The sequence below is a fragment of the Danio rerio genome, chromosome 25 (genome assembly GCF_052040795.2).
Source record: "Danio rerio strain M-AB ecotype USA chromosome 25, GRCz13ab, whole genome shotgun sequence".
NCBI classification, from domain to species: domain Eukaryota; kingdom Metazoa; phylum Chordata; class Actinopteri; order Cypriniformes; family Danionidae; genus Danio; species Danio rerio.
In genome coordinates this window covers 30110992-30136305 of record NC_141045.1, presented here as the reverse complement: position 1 = coordinate 30136305, position 25314 = coordinate 30110992, and the positions used below count along the sequence as shown (strand labels likewise).

Sequence of the window (25314 nt, the reverse complement as noted above, 5' to 3'; positions counted from 1 at the left end):
CTTAAAACATTGGCAGATTATCTCACTTGTTTTAAGGAAAACTCAAAAAATGTTGGTACATTATTTTTGAAAACGACAGTTTCCTCCATTTACCTCGAGAGAAATGGATCCATCAGGTGACCTAGATGAGGAAGATGAGCTTTTGCAATACAATTGACCATTGAGGAATCATGCAGTAATCCCCTCTCCCGGGAGGTGCGACGTTAATATACAAAGTTGCCGTTTGGAATCTTGAAATTAAGCAAAAATGTCTTAGAAAACATTATGATATCACCATCTACTTCTGTCCTGCAAGCTAATCCAGAGTGGAACATCAAAAAGTCTTGGATGTTAAGCTTGCTTAAAAGGTGCAGTAGTTGATTGTCTTAAGAATTTTTGTTGTTGTTGTTGTGCTGGTTGAAAGTCTCTTCAAATTCCAATGATTAATGAAAAGGATCTAAATGTATTTATATGTATTTTTATATTCTGGGTAAGGCATAAGATTAAAAAATGTTCATCCAATTAAAATTTGTCAGATCGACAAATCACTCAATTACAACAGGTAACTCAAATTTTAAATTTGAATTTATGCACAGCCTCTTTAAATTAATCTATTTCAATGTAAAACATGAAATCAAAACACTTTTTTATAGGCTTATTTTACAAGCACCTAGAGTTGAATAGTTGAGTTTTACATTTTTTTAATACATTCAGCTGATCTTCAGGTCTGCTGGAAGCACTTTTAGCTTAGCATAGATCATTGAATCAGATTAGACCCTTATTTTACCGTAAAATCATTGTGCTACGGCACACCTTCAGAATATTTGATTATTATGCCAGAATGAGAGTTTAGCTTTACAATTAGTTCTGAAAACAAAACCATTTTTTTGCTTGTCTAGAAAAGTAAGTTTTTTTAAGTAAAAAAAAACATTTTTGAGGTGTAAGCTGTCAAACACATTTTTTGTCTATTATTGGACTATAGTTAGATTTTAGGTGACTGCTCAAATTTAAGCTAAACATCTATGTTTTGATGTCTATTTTTTTTTTAAACAAATTGCTTGGTGGGTTTAAATCTACCTCGGCCGAAAGAGCTTAACGTGCTGCAATTTAAGAAAACGCGCAATTACAAAAAATGCCAGCAAATTGATAAAGGATCTTTATCAGTTTGACAGCACATGTGCTGCAAATCGTCACAACACAAACACATTTTTATAAAACGTGCTGCATTTTCTTACAACGCAAACAAATTACAAAAATTGCTGAATTTTCTCACAACACAATGAAAATGTTTCTAAGAGACCCTAAAAGTGACGGACCCGGCTTTTCAGGTAATGGTTATTAATATAAACACATAAAAAACTCACATTTCAAAGATCACCTACAACTTCACTGAGCAACAGGCTGTTTCTCAATATGTATTCTTCAGCGATCTTGCGTCCTTGTGTTAATGTAATGTCATCATCAATCGCCAAAGTTCTGTTCCAAAACTCCAAAAGACTGCAAGAATGGAGGACGTGTGAATGTTCCCGCATGTTTCCTTGATAGGAAGGATGATGTAGACTTGGATGATGTAGACTTGAGCATCGAACTCGCTCGAGAAGTTCCAGAAATCCTTTCGGCGGGTTAAAGGAAGTGGGAAGCACAGAATTATGGATAGATTTATTATTAAAGTACAGAGATATAACTTGTTTACCTCAGGGGTTTCCCTAAATGAAACTGTGAAAGTAAACATCAGCATGAAAATCTTAATTTAAGGATGTTTATTTAAGAATGTTTATTAAGGATGTTTATTTGCTGAAATTTGAAATCTGTTTGAAATTTAAAATCTTTTTTATTTGTATTGTGCAACGTATTATTAAATAAAATATTAAATCATTGTATGAATGCTGTAATGTTTAAATGATTTTTTGTTATAAATGCGAAAAGGCATCCGCTGCTGGTGCTGGATAAGTTTGTGGTTCATTCTGCTGTGGTGAACCCAGATTAATAAAGGGATTAAGCCAAAAACAAAATGAATGAATGAATGATGAAATGCATAATGGTCATGTGACCATCAAGAAGAACACAGCATCTCATTTCTTACAGAACACATTCTGTGTTCTCGCGGTCTCTCGAGTTCATTCTTCCGAGGTGACCTGGCAAGACCGGTCTCCACAAGAACACAAGTCCATTCTCTGCGTCTTTGGAATTGAGAAACAGCCATAGTAACAGCAAAGTGGCATTTGTCAAGTTGTTGGGTCCCCTTGAAACATTTCCATTGTGTTCCATTTTTTTGTGTTGTGAGAAAATGCAGCGTGTTTTAATAATTGTTTATGTTTTATGAAAATGCAGCCCGTTTTTTTTTTTTTTTTAATGTGTTTGTTGTGACGATTTGCAGCATGTGTGCTGTCAAACTGATGAAGATCTTTTCTCAATTTGCTGGCGTTATTTTGTAATTGCACTTGTTTTTTTAAATTGTAGCACGTTAAGCTCTGTCGGCCACTGTATAAATCGCTTAAGTGAATGATTCAGTGACGCTGGTTTTGTCACTGGATAAAAAAAAAAAGAATGAATGACTTTCAAATCAAATATATTCATTATATACTTAGCTTCTTACAGGTTGAGTTTAGAGGAGGAAACCGCAGATGGAGAAACACCATTGATTTTGGCGCTTAAAGCTGGGCTGGATGACAACGTTAGGACTCTGCTAGAACATGGAGCTTCACCAAACAGGATCAACAGCAAAAATGAATCTCCTTTACTGTTGGGTAGGCTCTCATTTGCAACCACTGTAATGTCTTTAGTACTTTTATAATAAGTTCCTATTTTGTTTTGGAGCTGTAAGAACAGATTCATTTGAAATCGCCTTTACACTTCTATCACGAGGGGCATCGGTGAACCAAGTCTGTCCTAAACAGTGGACAGCCGTTCATGAGGCGGCCAAGGTGGGCTGCACTGATATCCTCACGCTCCTGCTACAACACGGAGGAGACGTTTCGGAGACAAACGAGCACGGAGTGACGGCCATAGGGATTGCTGCGGAGTACGCACAACCAGAAGCAATGGACATTCTTATTCACTACGGTAATACTGATTGACCAATGTGTTTAACTAAAAAAGACAACATACGGAGTTTTACAGCTTCACGTTGTATATACAGAATACAGTGGAAATTAAAATTAGAGAACAGTTCATAAACAAAATAATCTATCATAAGTTATTTACTTATTTAATTTAATATAATCTTCTATGTTAAGCTGCATTGACACAATCTACATTGTAACAGCACTACAGAAATAAAGATGAATTGAATAAGCCAAAAAGAAACTCATCTTGAAGTGCATTTGCATTCTATCCAAAAAAGGATTATGTGCTGTGATACTAGCATCTTATTGTTATTGTAAATGTAAATCCACATGAAAAATTCTATAGTAATTTATAGTAAATATACTATAGTTTTTTTTGAACAGTACTATAGAAAAATTCTTGAATTAATCTGTTGAGGTGAATCTTTAGTTGCTATATGATAACACAGCAACTATACTACTACAAATGACCAAATACTGTAGTTTCTTACAACTATAATGGGAATATTATACTACAACACTTTACTTCAGTAAAAACTAAAGAATGCTACCACTGCAGCACTCCTTAACCAAGAGTTGTGAAAACTATAATATATACAATATAATATACTACTGTTGTCAAAAACATTATAGTATTTACTATAACATTTTTTTTTTGTGGGAATGTAATTATATTTGTACAAAGTATATAAAAAATAAAATCTAAATTGTGTGAAATAAAATTTAATTAAATGCAGCATGCTCCATTTTTATATTTTAAATGCAATGTATAAATACTTTTCTCAGGAATAACATCATCGTCAAAATTTGTACAGCTTTTAGTTGTGGCTATACCATGCTAGTAGTGCTCTAAAACAGTATGTTACTGTTAACCACATATATTTACTTATAAAATAAAGGCACTTCTATCTATCTATCTATCTATCTATCTATCTATCTGTCTGTCTGTCTGTCTGTCTGTCTGTCTGTCTGTCTGTCTGTCTGTCTGTCTGTCTGTCTGTCTGTCTGTCTGTCTGTCTGTCTGTCTGTCTGTCTATTTATCTATCTATCTAAACATTTCTATCAGGTTTTGAATTTGACTGGCTTATAGCCGTGTGATAGTCTGCAAATAACAGCACTCGTGGAGCCTCTTAAACCTTCACCCTTGTGTATTATTTCGCCCACATACAGCAACAAGCAGAGGACACTCTACAGTTTGACGAATATTGCTGCTTTTGGACAAAATAAAGTACTTTTGAGTCTTTTTTAGGCTATAATGTAGTTGTTTATATTGCAACTATGCTGTTTATTTATAAGTATAGAATCTATTTTAAATGTTTATCATTTCTGAGAGACAGCACGCCGGCGGCTTTTAGCCTATGTCTGAACAGAACAAAGACAGTTGGTGTTGTTCATCTACAAGATGGCAACAGAGACCACATAATAAGCCCTTAGAGGATAAAAACAGCGTAATTTCTAACAGCAGATGATCAAATTATAATTAAATTGTATGTCTCTCTCTTTTGTATGTTGTATAAATGTAGTGTATTGAGTGTGAGATGACTCACATATAACCATGCATAACCATGAGTTTTTGGTTGGCCATCTGTTTGTTTCTATTGAGTCTCCTGTTTTCGTTACTGCAGACTAGTTCAGTAAAAGAAATAAAGAAGAAATGCCCGCATGTGTATTTAGTGTTTCTCCTTGTTTCAAACACAGCTGTAATCTGGTAGTGGTTTTGCTGCTTTATCTTTTTCTGGGTTAACCAGCGTTACTGTGATCTGAGAAATACTCTGTAGACTGAGTCCATATGATCTTAAAATGTCATCAAAATCACCTGTTTTGTCATCACTTTAGACATCCTGCAGGAGAAACATACAAATTCTAGCTCTAAAGTGACGTGTGACTTAGCAACGATTTCTGCTGTTCTGACATCAGCTGCAGATATGAATGAATGGTGGAAGAAAGTAGTTCCTTATACAAAAGGGTTTTTAGACTCTCTGTTTGATATATATATATATATATATATATATATATATATATATATATATATATATATATATATATATATATATATATATATATATATATACATACAAGATTATACCATCAAACTGTTGTATAAACGCAATATCACACTTATAGCAGTATGGCTGTATAACGTTACTGGTCGCACATTGCCAATATACAGCTATATCGCACTGCTACAAGTGAGATATTGCTCATATATATAGGGAGAAACAGTAAAGAACAGCAATGAACTAGCCATTTCATTATTTCAATATTTTCAGCTTCGAGGAACTGCTGTATCCTTTCTGCTATGTGATGAGGCATTGTCATGTATGAAAATTGTTGGCTGATTGAGTGTTGAACAGTGAAGCAACTATATGTTGCTGAAGGAGTTTCTGATAAACGTTTGTATTCACTCTTCCATGTACTGTAGCTATAGGGGTCCAACTCCTGCTGCAGAAAAAAATCCCCAAACCTGCTGTCAGATGGCTTCAGTCACTTTAGAATGGTTTATCATCTAGCAAATTTAGTGAAAACTGTCATTTTGCTGTGAATTGTTTTCTAATTTTGATCTCAGCTGTATATATTTACATGAGCTAGTACACTAACAGAATGTTATAATCCACAGGTGCTGATGTAAATGCTCAGGCACCAAATGGAGACAGCGTGTTGTATGATGCTGCTGGTTCTGGCAATCCGGATTGCATTGACCTTTTACTTCAACACGGGGCTGATCCAAATGTCGCTAGTCTTTCCTTACAGCTTCCAATCCACCGTGCTGCATACAATGGCCATTACCTGTAAGAAAATTGCTAATGCTATGCTAGTTTTGTCACTCCTAGACCCATATTCACAAAACTTATGCGGTCAGAATTCACATTTTCGTTAGTCCAGAAGCAAAATTGATTGATGATCATTTGTTTTAGTGTTTTAGTGATACCAAGTAGTTTGTTATAGCAGTAGTTTGCCTTAGTGACTTAAAAGTCCTCTTCGTGACTTTCAGATTTAGGCCTACTTTTCTTTTCAGATGTACTTTTATTACTTTTTTTTTCTATTTTTGTGTAAAGTTGATTCTCTGAAGCATGTATTACCAAACTACTACTGAAAAAGTTGTATATGCTTAGTTATAAGTTACTTTTAGTCTTAAGATGCTTTGTGAATATGAATCTAGAGAATGATCAGAATACACAACATAACATCTACATTTCCTCATTGTCAAAGTCTAGTTTTCTCTTTTCAGTGCATTGAGAATGTTGATCCCAATAACCACGAGGAGAGCGCTCCGTCTTTCAGGCCAGAGCCCGGTTCATGCAGCTGCAGATGGAGGCCATGTCCGGTGTTTAGAGCTTCTGTTGGACAAAGGTTTCGACGTCAATGACCTTCTAGACCCGCAAGTGTCTGAGAAGTACGGAGACCTTCGAAGGACTGCTTTGTACTTTGCAGTCTCCAATGGAGATGTGACTGGCACCCAATTGCTGTTGAATGCCGGAGCCAAAACAGACTTGGATCCTCTGCACTGCCTTCTAGTGGCAGTAAGAGCTGGGCGGTACGAGGTTGTCAGGATTCTGCTGGCCAGCCAAGCAGATGTGAACTGTTACTTCACAGAGGTCAATGACACAGTGTTTCCCACAGCCTTACAATACTGCCTGAGGGATGAGATGATGATGCGAATGCTATTAAACAGTGGTTATAATGCAGACAAATGCTTCCGTTGTCCTCATGATTCAACATGGGGCCGCTCCACAGAACAGACCAGCGAGCAGATTCCAGTAAGTACACCACTACTAGTTTCTTTGTTCCTAAATTTGCTTTTGTTATTAATGTATGCACACGCCAGATGCTTTTGGTAAAGGTACTGTATAGCTCAGATACAAAAAAAAAATATGGTGAATAAAACGAAAGAATCTTACTTCACTACTTAGGGAAATTTATTCATTCATTCATTTTCTTTTCGGCTTAGTCCTTTTAGTCAGGGGTGGCCACAGTGGAATGAACCGCCAACTTAACGAGCTTATGTTTTACACAGTGGATGCCCTTCCAGCTGCAGTACTGGGAAACATCAATACAAACTCACATTCACACTCTTACACTACGATCAATTTAGTTTATTCATTTCGCCTGTACCGCATGTCTTTGGACTGTGGGGAAAACCATTGCAGAAAGAGGAAACCTACATCTTGCTGTGAGGCAACATCACTACCCACTGCTCCACCGTGCAACCTTCAGGGAAGTTTATTTTTATGTTAATTTTGAGTGGAACGTGGTTATGATTGACCATGGCAGGTTCCACATTAGCTAACACATGATTTACCAATGAGACAATTCCTAAGTCACCATAAATAACCAGAGTTTTCATACCTCAGTCATCTTTGTTTTGAAGAACCCCCCTTTTACCCCTGTTCCTCCTCCCTTTTCTTAGATAGGCCGGCACAGAGGCCCAGTGGTAAGCACTGTTGCTTCACAGCAAGAATGTCACTGGTTTAAGTCCTTACCAGGCCAGTTAACGTTTCTGTCAAGTTTGTCTGTCTGAGTTTACATCTCCCTGTGCTCATGTGGGTTCTCGGGTTTCCTCCCAACCTCTAAAGCAGGAGTGCCCAAACTTTTTCAAATAAAGGGGCAAAAACCAAATATCAGCCGTGGGCCGAAGGTAAATACACCATACTATATTATATTAAAGTTGCCATGGGTGAGTAAACAGTGCAGTTCGATGCTAAATACACTAGACAAGCAGAATCTGCCTCTAAGTATCTGCATTGTCCTCAGGTGACAGTATGTACAGTCATTCATTCATTTATTTCTTATCAGCTTAATTTCTTTATTGATCCGGGGTCGCCACAGCAGATTGAACCAACTTATCTAGCATATGTTTAACGCAGCAGATGCCCTTCCAGCTGCAACCGGATGTTGGGAAACATCAATATACACACTCATACACTATGGACAATTTAGCTTACCAAATTCACCTGTGACGCATGTCTTTGGACTGTGAAGGGGAAACCGGAGCACCCAGGGGATAAAACACAGGGAGAACATGCAAACTCCACACAGAAACGCCAACTGACCCAGCCGAGGCTCGAACCAGCAACCCTCTTGCTGTGAGGTGACAGCATTACCTACTGCACCACTGCGTCGCCCACAGTTTGTACAATTAAACTAAATCTGATTAATTACAAAAATTCATTGAAACATTTAATTTCAATTAGCTGTTAACAATAAAACAAACAAACAAATAAAAAATTACATTCGATTTGAAAGGACATTCTCTAAACCAACTCTATAATTCGTTCCCTCTTCTCAGATGGGATTGCAGGCCAAATCAAAGAGCCCTAGTCTGGGCATCTCTGCTCTAAAGACATGCGACATAAGTAAATTGACTAAACCAAATTGGCACCACAGATGAGCTTTTGGACAAGAAGAATTTCTCTACAGCAATCCCTAATTTGTCAGTAGCCATAAATAAGCAGGGGAGTTCTCAAGATTTACCTGAGCTCAAACTCCCCTCTCAACCTGAAAATAAGAGGGAGCCCCAGGCTTGAGGATCTTTTGAGCTCAGGGCTCTCTCCCGGGACAGCGTGGCAAACAAATGCTATCATAATCAATCAGCTGAGTGTGAACTCTTGAAATAGGATAAAAAAAATCTCTTAATAATTAATCATTCGCATGTCATTCATCTTTGAAAGACATATACATGTATTTTGGATGAAATTCGAGAGAACTCTGATCCTACTAAGACAGCAATGGTCCTGACTTGGTCCAGAAAATGAACTTTTACCTTGTCAAAACAATCCATGTCAGTGGTTCAACAGTTTCTATACAAAGCTCCAAGATCACTGTTGTATGATGCCACTTCAGTGGTTCAATTTGAATATTATAAAGCTACAAAAATACTTTTGTGAATTTTTTTAAACGTGTGTGTTCACAATAGTTTGGTTCTCTTGGGTTATTTAAGTCACTATCGAGCCATTCTATGACCAGACAGGTGAATATGGATCAGAGTGATTAGAAATTGTTTTCAGCACAGAATTCTTCTGCCTGTCAAGTTTAGGCAATCCGTGATGGTAAGGCACTTGTGAATGTGGCATTGCCATCAATCTGTTGATAATTTGAGTGTTCTGTAAAAAAATAAATATCGAAAAACGTCTCAAAAATGCTAATATTTTATTATGGTCCATATCGCATGTTTACACTTTCATTAAACACATTGTATTTTTATTTCTGTTTCTATCTTCTTCTGCATTCAGTTTTGTGATTTCATCAGCGTGTCCTGGCTAGTGCAGTTTGCAGCGAGAGCTGTGCGGGTTCTCCTCGACTACGTCAATCATGTTCCCATTTGCTCTAAGCTGAAAATGGTTCTTAAGAAGCATAAAGACTGGGCTGAGATTTCAGAAATATTGGGTAAGTACCATAAACAGTTCTGGATTTGACACTTAGAGTCCATATTAAAGTGTTATGGGATAGTTACCATAGTTACTAGGGTCCATATTTATGTTATTTGGCAGCAAGGTGGAGCAGTGTGTAGCACAATCGCCTCACAGCAAAAAGGTCGCTGGTTCGAGCCTCGGCTGGGTCAGTTGAGATTTCTGTGTGGAGTTTACATGTTCCCCCCTTGCTTGCGTGGATTTCCACTGGGTGCTCCGGTTTCCCCCACAAGTTCAAAGATATGCTGTATAGGTGAATTGGGTAAGCTAAATTGTTCGTAGTGTTACCAAATAAGTTGGTGGTTCATTCCGCTGTGGCAATCTCAGATTGATAAAGGGACTAAACCGAAAAGAAAATATTTAAATAACAATGTTTTGCTTTAAAAAATTATTTTGTGGGCAACACGGTGGCTCAGTGGTTAGCACTGTCACATTACAGCAATAAGGTCGCTGATTCGATGCCAGTTAGTATGTCTGTGTGGAGTTTAGATGTTTTTCCCATGTTCATGTGGGTTTCCACCGGGTGCTCCGGTTTCCCCAACAGCTTATAGATACAGTATGAGGTATAGGTGAATTTTATAAATTAAATTGGCCAAAGTGTATGACTGTTTGTGTGACTATGAGAGTATATGGTTGTTTCCCAGTACTGGTTTGTGGCTGGAAGGGCATTCACTGCATAAAACATAAACTGGAATATCATTCTGCTGTGGGCAACCCTGATAAATAAGGGACTAAGCTGAAGGAAAATGAATGAGTGTTTTTTGTTTTGGTCGTCTTCAATCAAAATCTTTCCATTTGCTGCTGCATTTGAAGTGGTGGTCCTTCTTTGTTGATGTCAGTTTGATTACTTCAGCCACAATATTCTTTTTTTAACATATTTTTTGTGTGTTTTCACCTTTAAATGATAGGACAGTAGAGAGTATTGACAGGAATGTGTGGGGAGCAGAGAGAGGGGAAGGATCAGCATAGAACCACGAGGCGGGAATCGAACTCAGGTTGCCGAGAGCACCAGAGTGCATGGTTTCGTCCGAAACTGCCTATACTCAGTAGGTAATGCATTTGAATTTAAACATACTACTTGGCCGTTAGAAAAGTACGTTTTATACAGTATGAATGTGAAAAGTATGAATGGAATACGGACGTACTACATCCACCATTTTGTCATGGTCATGTGACCTACCTGGGCCAGTTGCGTCGCCTCACTTCCATTCATGAATTCTCTCGCTGGGCATTATGGGATAGCGCAGCGTGCATGGGATGCACACTACAGAATCTCGCCGGAAGTAGTAAGTCATCCGGGTACTTCTCGCATACTGCGGAATGAACCGCCAACTTATCCAGCAAGTTTTTACACAGCGGATGCCCTTCCAGCCGCAACCCATCTCTGGGAATCATCCACACACACACTCATACATTGCGGACAATTTAGCCTACCCAATTCACCTGTATCGCATGTCTTTGGACTGTGGGGGAAACCGGAGCACCCGGAGGAAACCCAAATGAAGGCTGGGAGAACATACAAACTCCAAACAGAAACGCAGAGGCTCAAACTATTTTATTTTTTATTTAAAATAAAGACCATGATTTTCTCATGATTGTAAAATAAAGGTTAAAAAAAAGTAAAAAAAAAAGTAGGCTATTTCCTAAACATATGGTAAAACAACAATAATTATATTATCTGTAAGTTTACTGTTGGTTAAAATCTTGTACAATTGTAACCTTTCAATTTTTTTCCTATTTGAATATTTCCCAAATGATATTTAGCAAAGCAAGGAAATTTTCACAGTATGTCTGATAATATTTTTTTCTTCTGGAGAAAGTCTTACTTGTTTCATTTCGACTAGAATAAAAGGTGTTTTAAATTTTTTTAACACTATTTTAAGGACAAAATTATTAGCCCCTTTAATCAATATTTTCTTTTCGATAGTCTACAGAACAAATCATTACAATGATTTGCCTAATTACCCTAACCTGCCTAGTTAACCTAATTAACCTAGTCAAGCTTTTAAATGTTACTTTAAGCTTTATAGAAATGTCTTGAAAAGTATCTAGTCAAATATGATTTACTGTCATCATGGCAAAGATAAAATAAAAGTTATTAGAGATGAGTTATTAAAACTATTATGTTTAGAAATGTGTTGAAAAAAATCTCTCTGTTAAACAGAAAACAGGGGAAATTTAAACAGGGCAGCTAATAATTGAGGGGGGCTAATACTTCTGACTTCAACTGTATATACAGTTAGGTCCATAAATATTTGGACCATGACAGAATTGTAACATTTTTGACTCTATACACCAACACAATCGATTTGAAATTAAACGATCAAGATGTGCTTTAACTATCAGCTTTAATTTGAAGGTATAATTTGCTTGACTGATAGTGACAGCTCTAAGGATCTCTTCTTGAGAGTTGACAGTAATAGATTCTAAATGCTATAGCACACTTGAAATGAACTCTGGACCTTTTATCTGCTTATTGTAATTGGGGTACTAAGGGAATACCACACACCTGGCCATGGAACAGCTGTGAAGCCAATTACTTTTGGACCCTTAACAAGTGGGAAGCACATATGCAAACTGTTGTAACTCCTACAGCGTTTACCTGATTTGGCTGTAAAAACTCTCAAAATAAAGCTGACAGTCTGCAGTTTACACACATATTTGTTTCATTTTAAATTGATTGAGTTGGTGTAAAGAGCCAAAAAAATGTTAGAATGCTGTCAATGACCAAATATCTATAGACTTAACTGTACATGGAATGGTGGACTTGGATTGACTTTATATTTGTCCTGGTCACAATAAGGCACAGTAATGTGGATACATTAGAATACAACTGAAGTAGAGTTATTATATTTGAGACATATGTTTGCAATCCGTCATTAACAACATTATTAGACCTTTTTTTTCACTGGTAAAATCAGACATTTGTCATAATCAGATTACCTCAGATTATATCAAGATTTTATAGCCTATAGTTGCTAGTTTTATTGACACTGTTAAACATGTAGGCCCAATCCCAATTCTATTTTTGTACCCTTACCCCTTCCCTTTGGCCCTTAAAACCAAGGGTGAAAGGGATGGGCTTTAAAATTTACCCCTTAGAACTGGGACAGCACTACAGCACCTGCCATCACATGTAATCACAATCTCTTGCTTCATCTGACATCAGACGATTGTGACTGCTGTAGTTGTTCCAGTTGTGTTCTTTTTTGGTATTTATCTTCAGGAAATTACTGAAGGAATACATTATGTTATCATAATAATCTAATAAGACAATAAGATTGTAACTGTACAGTGCATTTACACTGTGGCCACATTCATCTATGTAAACACACCAAAAACAACATTAACATTATAGCAGACACTGTAAAAAGCTTATTCCCAGCCACTAGACATTACTGACAGGGTATTCCAGTGTCAGAACGTTGTGGGACTATTATACAGGAAATACTATTATGGATTATGAATTTAAAAATTTGCATTTAAAAAAAAATCATGATGGTAAAACACGGACACAGTTATGAATATAGTAAAACATGTGTTTGTTGTAAAAATTAAAAAAAAAAAAAAAAATTGTAGATCTCCTTACTTCCAGATGCTGCGATCCTGCTGTTGTGGCTGGTGTATTCTGAGCAATGTTCTTTCAACTTGGTTCCGAGTGAGGTCTTAAAAAATCTTCCTTCGAAGGACTATTCACTCCTTCCCCTTAGCCCTATGCCTTGAAGCTTATTCTCATCCACAACACACTGTGTTCGCTATGAAAGAAAAAACATATCAAATGCTTGTCAAAATCATAACTTTAAAATGCGATATGGTCATTTAAATGTGCAGGCTTTCAGTTTCACTTTCCTTGCCGAGTGCGCTCATGTCATGGCTGCCGCCACTTTGAGAAAAAAAAAACATACATGTAAATTACACTTCCCGTGAAGTTCCCAAAAGATCGCTCTGTGCAACAAACGTAACGTTATTTACAACTTTTATTCACAGCCTATGCAGGTTCTGTTCAGTAAGGTAGACATCATTTACGATGCACATGCCCCCTGTAGTAAACACACAGCTCATGGTCAGCTGACGTGTGATTTTTACGGCTGCGAATCGAAATCATGATCTTTTTTGATTAATCGCGCAGTCCTACTGTCTTATGTTGATAAATAATGTTTATTGCATTACTTTAGTGTCATGTATGATACCATGATGGTGTTTAGCACACGGAGACACTGAGTAACTTCTATATATTAGTATGTTTCTCTGTTTGTGATCATATTACAGTCTAATCTCAATCTGCTTTTGGATGTATTATTTTTTTTTTTTTTTGTGTAACAAAGGTACAATGTATAGATTTTAGTACCTCAAAACATTGGTCTATTATTCTAATAAATAATAAAATATGGTAGTTTACCATAGGTGTAATGTATTTGTATATAAATAATGTATTATTTATTCAATCCACCTCTACCGCATGTCTTTGGACTGTGGGGGGAACCGGAGGAAACCCATGCTAACACGGGGAGAACAACATACATTATACGATTTTTTTAAAGGGGTGGTCCACAGTGTAATTTTAAGGCTTATTTGTGTTTATAAGATGCAAAGCAATGCATGCTCATGCTTTATTTGTAGAATATCACGTCATTTTTTTTTTACATATCTTACTTTAATTATATAATAATAATATTATTTATATTTCCAGCCTTAAAAAGGCTCTGATTGGTCAGCTAACATAATGTGCTGTGATTCGCAGAATTGGCTCCACATCAAACTCCTACAAGCATGCTCTTTTGGCTGTTTAAACAGTAGCTGTTAGCTGTACCAGTTTGCCTGAATTAAACATAAGATGAAGAGGACTCACCTGAACCTCACGCCTGCACTCTAAAATAAAATCTGACAAGTGTCTTTCATATATATTCGGATTAAACATATATAAGTAATATGACACGATCATATATCTTTAGCAAGTTTGTTATTTGAGATGTAGAACGCACAGAAAGCGAACGTAAAGAGGGACACTGGAAGCGGCCAGATAGACAGACAATGCGCTGTTTATGATTGTAGGTGTTTACAGAAGTTTAACTGATAAATATGAATTTGTAGCTGAATTGTTAGCGGAGCAAAACAGCATTTCTCGTTCTTTACATCTGTGTTTGCGTCCTCTCCACAACATACTGTTAATGTAATAGATCAATTTTACCAAATAAAAATAACAAAAAATTTCACAAAAGAGATTCTGGAAGCTATCCTTTGTCAAACGCTAGCTTTATATATATATATATATATATATATATATATATATATATATATATATATATATATATATATATATATATATACGCACTATATGTATAGTAGTATAATTCTCTGGATCATTCATTCTTTTCGGCTTAGTCCCTTTATTAATCCGGAGTCGCCACAGTGGAATGAACCGCCAACATATTCAGCACGTTTTCATGCAGCAGATGCCCTTCCAGCCGCAACACATCTCTGGGAAACATTCATCCACACATACTCATTCACACACACATTCATACTTTACGGACAATTTAGCCTACCCAATTCACCTGTACCGCATGTCTTTGGACTGTGGGGGAAACCGGAGCACCCGGAGGAAACCCACGCGAATGAAGGGAGAACATGCAAACTCCAAACATAAACCAGCGACCCAGTGACCTTTTTGCTGTGAGGCGACAGCACTACCTAATGCGCCACTGCGTCGCCTCTCTGGAAAATAATTTAAATTAAATCGTAAGCACTTCTGTCTTTGCGTCTTGTCCTTTGTTAACCCAAATACAGAAAATGAAAACACTCTGTGGAAATAGCAGCATTTAGATGGTATTTTAACTTTCTCTGCTGTAACATCACAGCGCCTCTGGCCATGCCTTGTTGCTGCACAGGCACATGGTAAATGCGAGTAACCTGTTGCATTTGGCATCTCTCTAGCTTGGGTGTATTTTTTGAAGTACCCAAAATTCCCTAGCTGTAAGCTTTGCTTAGCTACCTCTGTAAAAGCCAATGTCTTCCTTTGCATTTAACTTTGAGTGTGTTACATTCAGAGATGTTGTCTATGTTCACAAAGCTACACATCAACTTAAGATTAAAATATGATATTGTTTTGAACCACTCATTTAATACAAAAACAAATGCCATATCATTAGATGATAAAAATATGATAAAAAAACAAACAAAGAAACCATGTTTCATTTTTTTTCCCCCAGGGAACCCACGTTCACTGCAACACCAGTGCAGACTGGTCATCAGGGGACAGATGAGCCCAGAAAGACTGGGCGACCCAGACTACATAAACTCAGGTCCATTCCCACCAGGACTAAAAAGCTACTTAACATACAAAGAATACGATCTGTACGGGAGAATTATGTATCAGGAATGATGGTCTCTTGTAAATGTGAAGGCGCAAGCACTTTGAGTTTAAGTTAGAAATGAATATAAAGTTGACATGACCAGAGATTTCTCGTGTTGTAACCCATGGGTTTAAAACAAAAACTTCCATGTTAAGTGTTTTTAGCACTTTGTCAATGAACACGGAAATGTGAATATTACATCAGAGGACTTTGCCTCTTAAGCAAAGTTTTTTTATGATATTTGTGCAATAATAATAATAATGTTCAAGCTACTAAGAACAACATGTTTATATCAGATAAATAATAAATGAATTGATGCCTGTTGAATTCAGACTGTTTTGTCCTCAATAAGTGAACATTCAAGATGTTCTATTTATTTACATTTTAACTTTTAATGTGACACTTTCAAGGTGCACACGCTATTAGTGATTACAAGTCACATTTAAGCACTGCTAAACAGTGGTGACCTGCTTTATCACAATTAAAGTAACTAAAACAGGTCATATCTATTCATAGCTTTATGCCCTGTTAACATCAACAGGCATGTTCGGCCACTTGTCAAGGAGACTCACCACCTCACTTTCAGATAAACTGCCAGACGCATTAGATGTATTCGTAGTTTACAATGTTCTTATCAGTTTGTGTTCAAGTACATATGATTGTATTACCTGATAGAGATTTTTTTTAGAACTTTTAAAAAACGTAAGAGTATCATGACATCGCAATGTTTGAATCCCACTGAACAATGGTTAGGCAATCAATTTTTTTATTTATTTTTTATTTATTTTTTGGTGTAATAGTTCTGGATGTCCTGAAGTTTAAGTTTACTTATAGTTTATTATTAGCTAATTTAATACTGCATACAAATCATTTAAATATCTGACAAATATAAATACCAGAATAAATACCAGTGTTGGGGAAAGTTTCAAGTAATGCATCACAATATTAAGTTACTAATTGTGCTACTGTTCGTTTTTATGGAAAGTAATGTGTTAAATTACTTTTTAGTTACTTTTCCTTATTTGGCTGAGGTTTGATCTCTTTCAGAACTTACAGATGTTTTTTCACTTTTTTTTATAGAGAAGCATTTAACAACCACTCATATAACCTAAACCTTAATTTACCTTTAAAAAATATAGGATAACGTAATATTTTGAGAACTTTCTAAACCCAGAGCTATACATGCTGTATATACAGATTTATGAAAGCATGTAAAAGAACGTACTTGTTCCTTTTGTACATTTTGTGTCGTTAGTTAAGTAAATTCACTGTCCATTGAGATTACAATTTCAATAAAACCTAAGATTAGGCTACAAACATAAAATAATTTATATTAACACAAAAACAGATTTTTAACCTTTAAAATGTTTAATAACAAAATGTACAGTAAGATGCTAAAAGAAAAATCCCCAAATCTAAATAAATCTCAGACTAAGGTAATATTTATTATGCACTATATTAAAAAAAAACAAAAAAAAAACAAGCAAAGTAAAAAGTAACTCATGTTACATTTTTTCTTAAAATCACTCAAACAATATGACCTATTTTTAAAAGAAATGCGTTATATGCGTAATATTATTACGTAACCTGCGTTACTTATAATGCGTTACCCCTAAAAATGTCAGAACATAACTATATGTGTAGTACACTTAAAAAGATTTAGTAAATCTAATAAATCTTTTTTTAAGGTAATTGTAAACAATTTATGTGCACTGAATTTAAACAAATTAAATGTAATAATGTTATGCAACTTAATTTGTTTGTTTGAATTCAGCTTATGAAAATAGTTTGCAACAGTTTGCAATGCACCATTATTTTTTTTATGTAGGATCGGCACATATTGGTTAAACAAGGAGTTGCAGTCCAAATTCAAAATATTGAAGAACGTTTTTTTTTTTTTTTCACCTGGACCCCCTCTCCTCCATCTTGATGCATAGGGAAGTTTCCACAGTTACAATGTTTGTAAAATTTTGATTGTTTTACGATTAAAAAAAAAATCTTGTGCATCCACGTAACAATTTTTTTTTTGTATTTTTAAGCTTAAGAAAAGTCAAAAACTCTACCTTGGTCATGCCCAAAGATTTGAGTTTTTGAGCGAAACACATTAATGCTGTGTTCAAACCAGACGCGGAATGTGCGGATAAATCGCGATATTAGCACGTAAATAGCAGCGTGAACATTTAAGTTTACTCGCTTTATTGGCACGTCAGATTCACTTCAGAACAGTCACGGATTCGCGAGATGAGCAGTTCTTCTGTCTGTCTGCCTGGTGACTCTAGCTTCGTTGCTAAATGGCTAACATGGATTTTATTAAGAAAATAACAGTGTTTATGTGCTTTATGAAGGCTGAAATACAGTGTCGATACGTTTAGGGCCATGTCTGAGTCCACTAGATCCTTTCAGATGTGCATTCAGCTCTGTGAGTTCATAAACTTCTCCAGAAACTATACCTGAATGACGGAGGCTTTCAGGGGTGCTTCGAATGAGCCGAGCCCAGTTTAATGAACTTTTGTCAGAGTCGTCTGGAGGATTTCCCCTGGGACACCAACAACAGATGCTATATCACAATCACGCCCCCACAAGAGCAAGCTCCTGATTGGTTAATGCGGCGCGAATGTCCGCTTAAGTAAATATTACAGCACCTTAATATTATATATATTATATTTAACACCACATCTGTATGAGCTTATTATAAATGTAACTTCTTTAATCCATATAGTGTAACTTAACATCATCATAGTTGGGTAAATTTTGAGCGCAGTGAACTTGAGAGTACCACAATGATTGTTTTTTTTTTTTTTTTGTGGTATTCTTATTTATTAAATAAATAAATGTGTGAGATCAACAACAGCAGCCAGAAGACAACATCAGATTTACTGTCCCGCCCATTGGCGCTGCATTACAAACACCTTGCTTTATAAATGTAAATAGGTTTTCTTTTTTAAACTAAGATATTAAAAACTCACGGAATTAAGGTGCTAAATAAGGTGTGTAATCTCTGTGTCCGTATTGAGACACCATCATATGTAGATTTTCGTGTTTCTCAGTTGTGTACCCTCCCCTTAAAATTGCCTCACCAGCTACCCAGATTAGACTAACAGTGCACACACACTCACAACAGCATAGGACACTAATCTCCTATACAAGTATTGACAAAGGCAGAGTAAAACTTCAATCACACAAAGGATTTATAGAGTTACAACTATGAGCACCTCTGGGTATAGAAAAGGGCTTGGCAAGCATGAAGAGATTGAAGAAGATGAACTTTTGGCCTCACTTACCAGCGAGGAGCTCCAGGAGCTAGAGAAAATAATGGCTGAAATGGAACCTGATGAGAACATACCCATTGGGCTACAGCAAGAAGACCAGACAGCCAAAAAGCCAACGGGAACATTTTGCAGAGGGTCGTTGCTGAAGTACTGGGAGGACGAGACTCAAAGATTGTTAAAGGTATGGTGTGCACGGTTTCTTACATAACACACAAAAATGAGTTCATGGAGCTTCATGCTAACAAGATCAAAATATGATTTAGGTGTTTTAAATGGCACCTAGGTTACCCCTTTTTTCAGATTTATTATGAATCTTTCGTGTCTCCAGAATGTGTCTGTAAAAGTTTCAGCTTAAAACACCCATCAGATTTTTTATTATACCTTTTATAAGATTCTGCTTTTATACGTTTTTGCACTGGGTGGCGGTTTTGCTGTACTGCACCTTTAAGGCAAGTCCTCTCCGCCCACCGTTTCTACGTGCCTTCATGGGTGCCTTAATCTCCTTCCTCAGCTGCGTCAGACAACAAACAGACATTAAGGAAGCAGATATCATGTAGCGTTTGTGAGAAATAATACAGTAAGAACTTTACCAATGAGTATTTGATGCATTTGCTGTGTTAAGTTACAACGAGGAGTCACACACAATGTTGTTATAATAATAATAATAAGAGTAAATTATAATAATTATAATAATATTAATAATAATAATAAAAGTTTAGCTTTGCATTCTGTTTTGCACACAAATGTGACAGGATACAGGCTAAATTTCTTCGCTGTATGGATATCTGTTATGTTAGTGTACAAAATAAAACTGATTTAACGTCCACAAATCGAGATTGATGCGTCTCCTTTTATAAATGTTCTGACACGCGGCTGTGCTGATTAATTAAATCTGTAGTAAATTGCTTTGATTCATTACACACATGCACTGTTTTAAAACATTTTAAACTTGTGAAACTCACTCTTCTTGATCACATTTGATGATGATTGATGATCCTAGCAAACTGGACAGACCTTTTATTCTGGGTTGCTTTGCGCTCGTCTTCTCTTGTTGATCTGATTATACACTTAACTACCGGGACATGTTACGCAGCTGTCAATCAATTCGGTGGGCGGGGGGACTGCACTCCTACGTCAAGTTGCGGTCGGTCTGAAAACCTCACCAATTGGTCTATTGTTTTTATGTTGTTAAATTGAAAAAAAAAAAAAAGGACTGGGTGTGTTTATATCAGCCCAATATGATGGTCTATAGCAGGGGTGGCCAACCCTGTTCCTGGAGAGCCATCTTCCTGCAGATTTCAGTTGCAACCCATATCAAACACACCTGTCTGTAATTATCACGTGGTGTTCAGGTCCTTATTAATTGGTTCAGGTGTGTTTGATATGGGTAGCAACTGAAATCTGCAGGAAGTGGGCTCTCCAGGAACAGTGTTGGCCACCCCTGGTCTATACACTATATCTACACATATGTCTGTCCAAACAGCTTGAAAAGGAGATTTTTTTACCATAGGTGCCCTTTAAATAAGACACACTAAATGAGCACTGCAGTGAGTCCCAGGAGTTTTAGATTTGTTGTTTTTATCAGATATTCTGACCACATACAGTTTACAGTCTTTTTGTCTTGACATCAAGTGTGAATTTTATTTTCCTCTCTGCTGTTGCCATTTCATTATAGTTTAACCTTGACACACAGACACTCCTATGGAAGATGATGTAATCGCATCCCATGTCTACTGTGGACAAGTTATTTTTTAAATGTGTCTGTGCATCATGTATTACACACCAAGATTATCTCTATTTAGATGATCAAAAAGAAAAATCAGACCTCAATATCATTCTTGTTTCGTTTTTATTAGTTAATGAAAATGTCAGTTTATTATAGTTGTTGTCATCATCACTTAATTTTTAAGTGACTAGAGTGACTAGAATGACTCCGACTTGCACTATTTCACACAAGTGAAATAGTGGACGTGTCTAATATAAATCAGTCTTTACATTTCTGTAAAAAATTTCATCTGAAATGCTGCAAATCTTTGTTTTTAAATAAAAAAAAACTAAGTTCACCTGTGTTCTCATGCAGGGCCAGGGGTAGAGAGTAATAAATAGTGTTTCTGAAGGACAACCAACACTGCATGTTTTACATGTCTCCTTTGTTTGTTACACCTATTACTGTCTTCCACTTTCTTCTAATGAGCTTATGATCTGAATTAGGTGTGTTTGGTTATGGAGACATAAAAAACTAGCAGAGCTGGTGGTCTTCCAGGAACGTGGTTGAAAAACACTGAACATGTCAACCGGAACAATCCTTTTTGGAGCTTTCTTTTAAAGATCTGGGGCCTGTTTCAGAAAGCAGGTTAAGTTAAAACTCAGAGTAGTTTAACCCTGAAATGAGAGAAACTCTGGGTTTTCCGTTTCAAAATGGCAGGTTTGTTAAACTCGAGAAAGCAGGGTAAGTCAAGCCTGTTTCTAAAAGAGAGTTAACTTTAACTCAGAGTCAGTTACCGTGGTAACTTCTGTGAATCTAACCTGGTCCGGAGCAGGTTTTATTCTCTAAAATCTGAGTTTCTGTCGGTCTCCTCCCCTTTTTTAAAGATGACGCGGTATTTCTAGCATTAGCCTTATATTTCCACACACCTATTTTAGAGCTCATTTTGGAGATGTGCATAAAAAAGATTGATGGAAATGTCATGATTCACATAACTTTTGAAAATACGCATAATAAAACATGTGCATAACTGAGTAGGTTAAACTTTTATTTGATAAGATGCACATAAACTACGAAGTGCACTTAACAAATTACTGTATGTACATTAAAAAATGGTTTGTTAGAGATGATGATGAAAATGTGTGTGAATGGACAAACCAGCAGACTGAGCACACTGCAGAACATCTTAAATGGTGTTTTAGTCATTCTAAAATGCCTTACCTGTTTCATTATTAGTGTATATTATTAATTACCTCCGAGCGTCTCGAGCGTGTCAAGAGTCTCCGCGTCTCATGGCTTCAAACGCCCCCATGTGTTCATTGTGTGTCAATTGTTTTCTGAGGCTCAGGTACATTAATTAAATAAAAAATCATTGATGCAGCGTATTCTACCGCAGTAAACTCTGTTTTTACTGTTGATATTTGGCGCAAGTTAATCAGGAAGTGACGATTGTGTTCTCTTCGACTCTTTGGATAAAAACGCTGCTTTATTTTTAGGCGTTATTCCATTTTTGCACAAATTTATATAATAGCCTATATTTTGATGGAAACACAGCTATTGCCTACATTTTTGTCACACACAGAACAAATCAGGTACGAGGGTTGTCCTTTTTTTCATAAATAAATAGCTTAACCTTCGACATGCACTGTTACTAGATTAATGGGATTATTATTCTGTCTAAATTATTTGAGTTCTGCTTACCTTCTTAATGTTATATCAACCTCTGTCACTTGATCAATAAAAAGGCGGATACATAACAAGTGCACTGTTAAATCTATTAAAACTGATAAAAGTGTATAAAAGTTTAGAAAAAAGTATAAACGTCACACATTACATTACTTATTTTATAATACTTAAAATGTTTAAATACTTAAAATTAAAAATTACGCCTTAACTTGAGCAGCTGTTTTCCCACGCTAACTGTCTCTGTTTCACTGATGGTTGCTTCTTTTTAAATATATACGCTCATATTTGCAATAACTTTGCATGAGCAGATCAAATTCAGCCGGAGAAAGAAATGCTGATCTCTTTTTTTAAGATGTTGCCATGGTCACTCGTAATGTCTGCGCTCCATTGATAATGCCTTTTTATAGACACGGTGTGCGCGCTTAACTCTGAGTTGGTCTACTCAGAGTTGATTGACCCAACTCAAATCAGCTATTCTGAAACTGAAAACTCAGAGTTTTTATTCTCTCGGTAAATCAACTTAGAGTTCAAGTTTAAACTCAGAGTTGTTTGAACCTCCTTACTGAAACAGGCCCCTGGTTATCTAAGTCAGGCAAGACATACATGAAAAATGTACACAACAGGTTATCATGAGGATTACAGCTGAGAATTGCTCTAAGGCAGTCCGCTGAATGCAGAGATCTGCTCCAAATCTGCTCATGTAATGACACTTTCCTAAAAAGTTTACTTTCAGCCTGCTGAGAAAAAAAAACAAAACCTCCCCCGAAGTTTGTAGTACTCCTAAAAACAGATTACTTTCTTCTTCCTTCAGAGTTTTTCACCCTTTAGGGCATAAGAATAATCATTGTTATTTTGCTTTATAAACATTGAGTCAATCAGATGTTCTTGATTTGATTTCTAAAATCACTGCAATGAGACAATTTAATTAAAATGTTACTTTCTTCAATTTAGTGCACCAAATAACTGCAACAATGCCTCCACAGAATGGTTATTGCTTGTGTAGCTGTCTCAGCTGGTCATAGTCTTTCTTAATTAAGCTTCCTTTGCTTGAAGTATGCCAACGCTAAACCTTGTTTTCCTTTCTATGGCGACACACAGGACAGCATGGATGAGTGCCAGACAGATAAGTGCGAAGAGGAATGTGCCAGTGAAGAGCTGGAGGATAATAAAGAAAAGGGGGGTGACAGGGTGAAGCAAGCTAGGTCAAACAAATGGAATTCTGTGGAGCTATCACGACTAGATAGCGAGAGCGCTCGAAAATATAATGATGCCCCCCACTACCCTGTTACACTGGACGGGCCAAGTTGTAACCCCACTGATTTCGATAAGACTTTAGAGCACGTATTGAGCAATGCCACTTCCTTGACTGAAGTCAACCTTAACAATGTTGAAAACTTATCCCAAGGTGTTTTGGTGGGCTTTGCTGATGCCTTAACCTCGAACACTCATGTTGAGGTTTTCAACCTTGCCAACACCCATGCAGATGATCAAGTAGCTTTGGCCTTGGCCAAAATGCTGAAGGCGAATAGTAGCATTACCAAACTTAATGTCGAGTCCAACTTCATTTCAGGCAAAGGCATCTTAGCTTTGATTAAGTCACTTCAGTATAACAACACACTGACTGAGCTCCGATTCCACAACCAGAGACACATCTGTGGAGGCCAAGTAGAGATGGAAATGGTGAAACTGCTAAAGGATAACACCAGCCTATTGAAACTAGGATACCATTTTGAGTTACCTGGCCCAAGGATGAGTGCAACTGGTATATTAACCCGCAATCAGGACCGCCACAGGCAAAAGCGGCTCCAAGAAAGAAGAGAAAAAGACAAAAGTCAAGAACAAGTGAAGTCTTGGAATACTGTGGACAAAATGCAGTCATTTCAATTCCAGATTTCAACAGACAAGCACACAACCCAAGGGAAGCAGCACTTGGTCTCTTCCTATTTGCCACAACCACCTCATAATCAACCAAATGGTGTGCTGAATGTGCCAATGAGGCAAATAGCTGAAATGGTTAAGCAACAAGAAACTGAAAATGTGGGTCGAATCCAGGCTAATTCAAATAAAAAGCACAATCTCACTGGCGACAAGCATGGCAAGAAAAAGCTTCATGATGATAATACAGAACATTCAAGAAGAAAAGATGACCTAAATAGTCTGGAGGAGTCAACCCGTGATGATCTACTGGCAGCAATTCGCGGCAGCAACATTGGTTCACTACGAAGGGTAAAAAGTTGAGCATTTGGCCAAGACATCACAAGTAGCCAAGGAAAACAAAACTGTGCCCAAGATTGTAATTCACTCAAAAGGACAGGATTGGAACTTCCAAACTAACATTCTGGTGAACACCAACTCTGCCAAAACAGGCCTCTTGAGAAACTTTAAGCAATAATTACCTATTTCATACCAAGAATTGGAGGATTCATTCAGTGTTTGTGTTCTGACTAAGGTCATTCCAGTTCCAGCATGAACTCATTACCCACACAGCGGAAAATGTTTATCTTCTAGTATGAATTTAATATGTAGACATTTCTGTTTTGATGCACTAACTAGGCCTCTTGGTTTTAATGTACATGCCAATCTGTTTAAAAAATAATATTTTAACTGAGGAGTTCATACCATTTCTTGTTCTCCTTAAATGCTATTTCAATTCCAGACGACTCAGGCAGTTAACTTTTGTATACAATGTGGATTTTGCTCCATGTAACTGACAATATCCATTTTGTTTTAACACTAAGCCAGCATTTCCCTCCCGTTCCCCCCGTCTTGCAGGTCCTAAAGGTACAAAACCTCTCAGATAATTAATCTGTATAACATAAACACAAATGAAAACTTGGGCATGCTTCCGAA

General features: G+C 36.7%; 2 protein-coding genes across 18 annotated transcripts in view; both read left to right on the top strand.

The window, feature by feature from the left end:
* asb15a (ankyrin repeat and SOCS box containing 15a) overlaps positions 1–16131 on the top strand; it is an 18019-nt gene extending 1888 nt beyond the window's left edge. For 6 of the 15 annotated variants that reach the window (XM_087312453.1, XM_087312446.1, XM_087312448.1 and 3 more), the window contains 6 exons: positions 2568–2726; positions 2797–3042; positions 5662–5833; positions 6274–6802; positions 9275–9428; positions 15661–16131. In XM_087312453.1, coding sequence (XP_087168579.1) covers positions 2568–2726; positions 2797–3042; positions 5662–5833; positions 6274–6802; positions 9275–9428; positions 15661–15833 — 1433 coding nt within the window. In that variant the 3' untranslated portion in view covers positions 15834–16131. Of the gene's footprint in view, positions 1–2567; positions 2727–2796; positions 3043–5661; positions 5834–6273; positions 6803–9274; positions 9429–10359; positions 10502–15660 lie in introns of all 15 variants that reach the window. The other 9 variants (XM_087312449.1, XM_087312450.1, XM_087312454.1 and 6 more) reach the window with 5 other exon arrangements.
* Positions 15932–25314, top strand: lmod2a (leiomodin 2 (cardiac) a). 3 transcript variants are annotated; one of them, XM_087310694.1, is made up of 3 exons: positions 15932–16795; positions 16836–19254; positions 23563–25314. In XM_087310694.1, the coding sequence occupies exons 2-3, from the start codon at positions 19009–19011 to the stop codon at positions 24700–24702; spliced, it is 1386 nt and encodes a 461-aa protein (XP_087166820.1). In that variant the 5' UTR covers positions 15932–16795; positions 16836–19008; the 3' UTR covers positions 24703–25314.

Coding starts and splice junctions, on each gene's coding strand:
- lmod2a (XM_087310694.1), top strand. CDS start 19,009: ATGAGCACCTCTGGGTATAGAAAAGGGCTTGGCAAGCATGAAGAGATT. Junction 19,255..23,562: donor AGACTCAAAGATTGTTAAAG/GTATGGTGTGCA, acceptor GGCGACACACAG/GACAGCATGGATGAGTGCCA.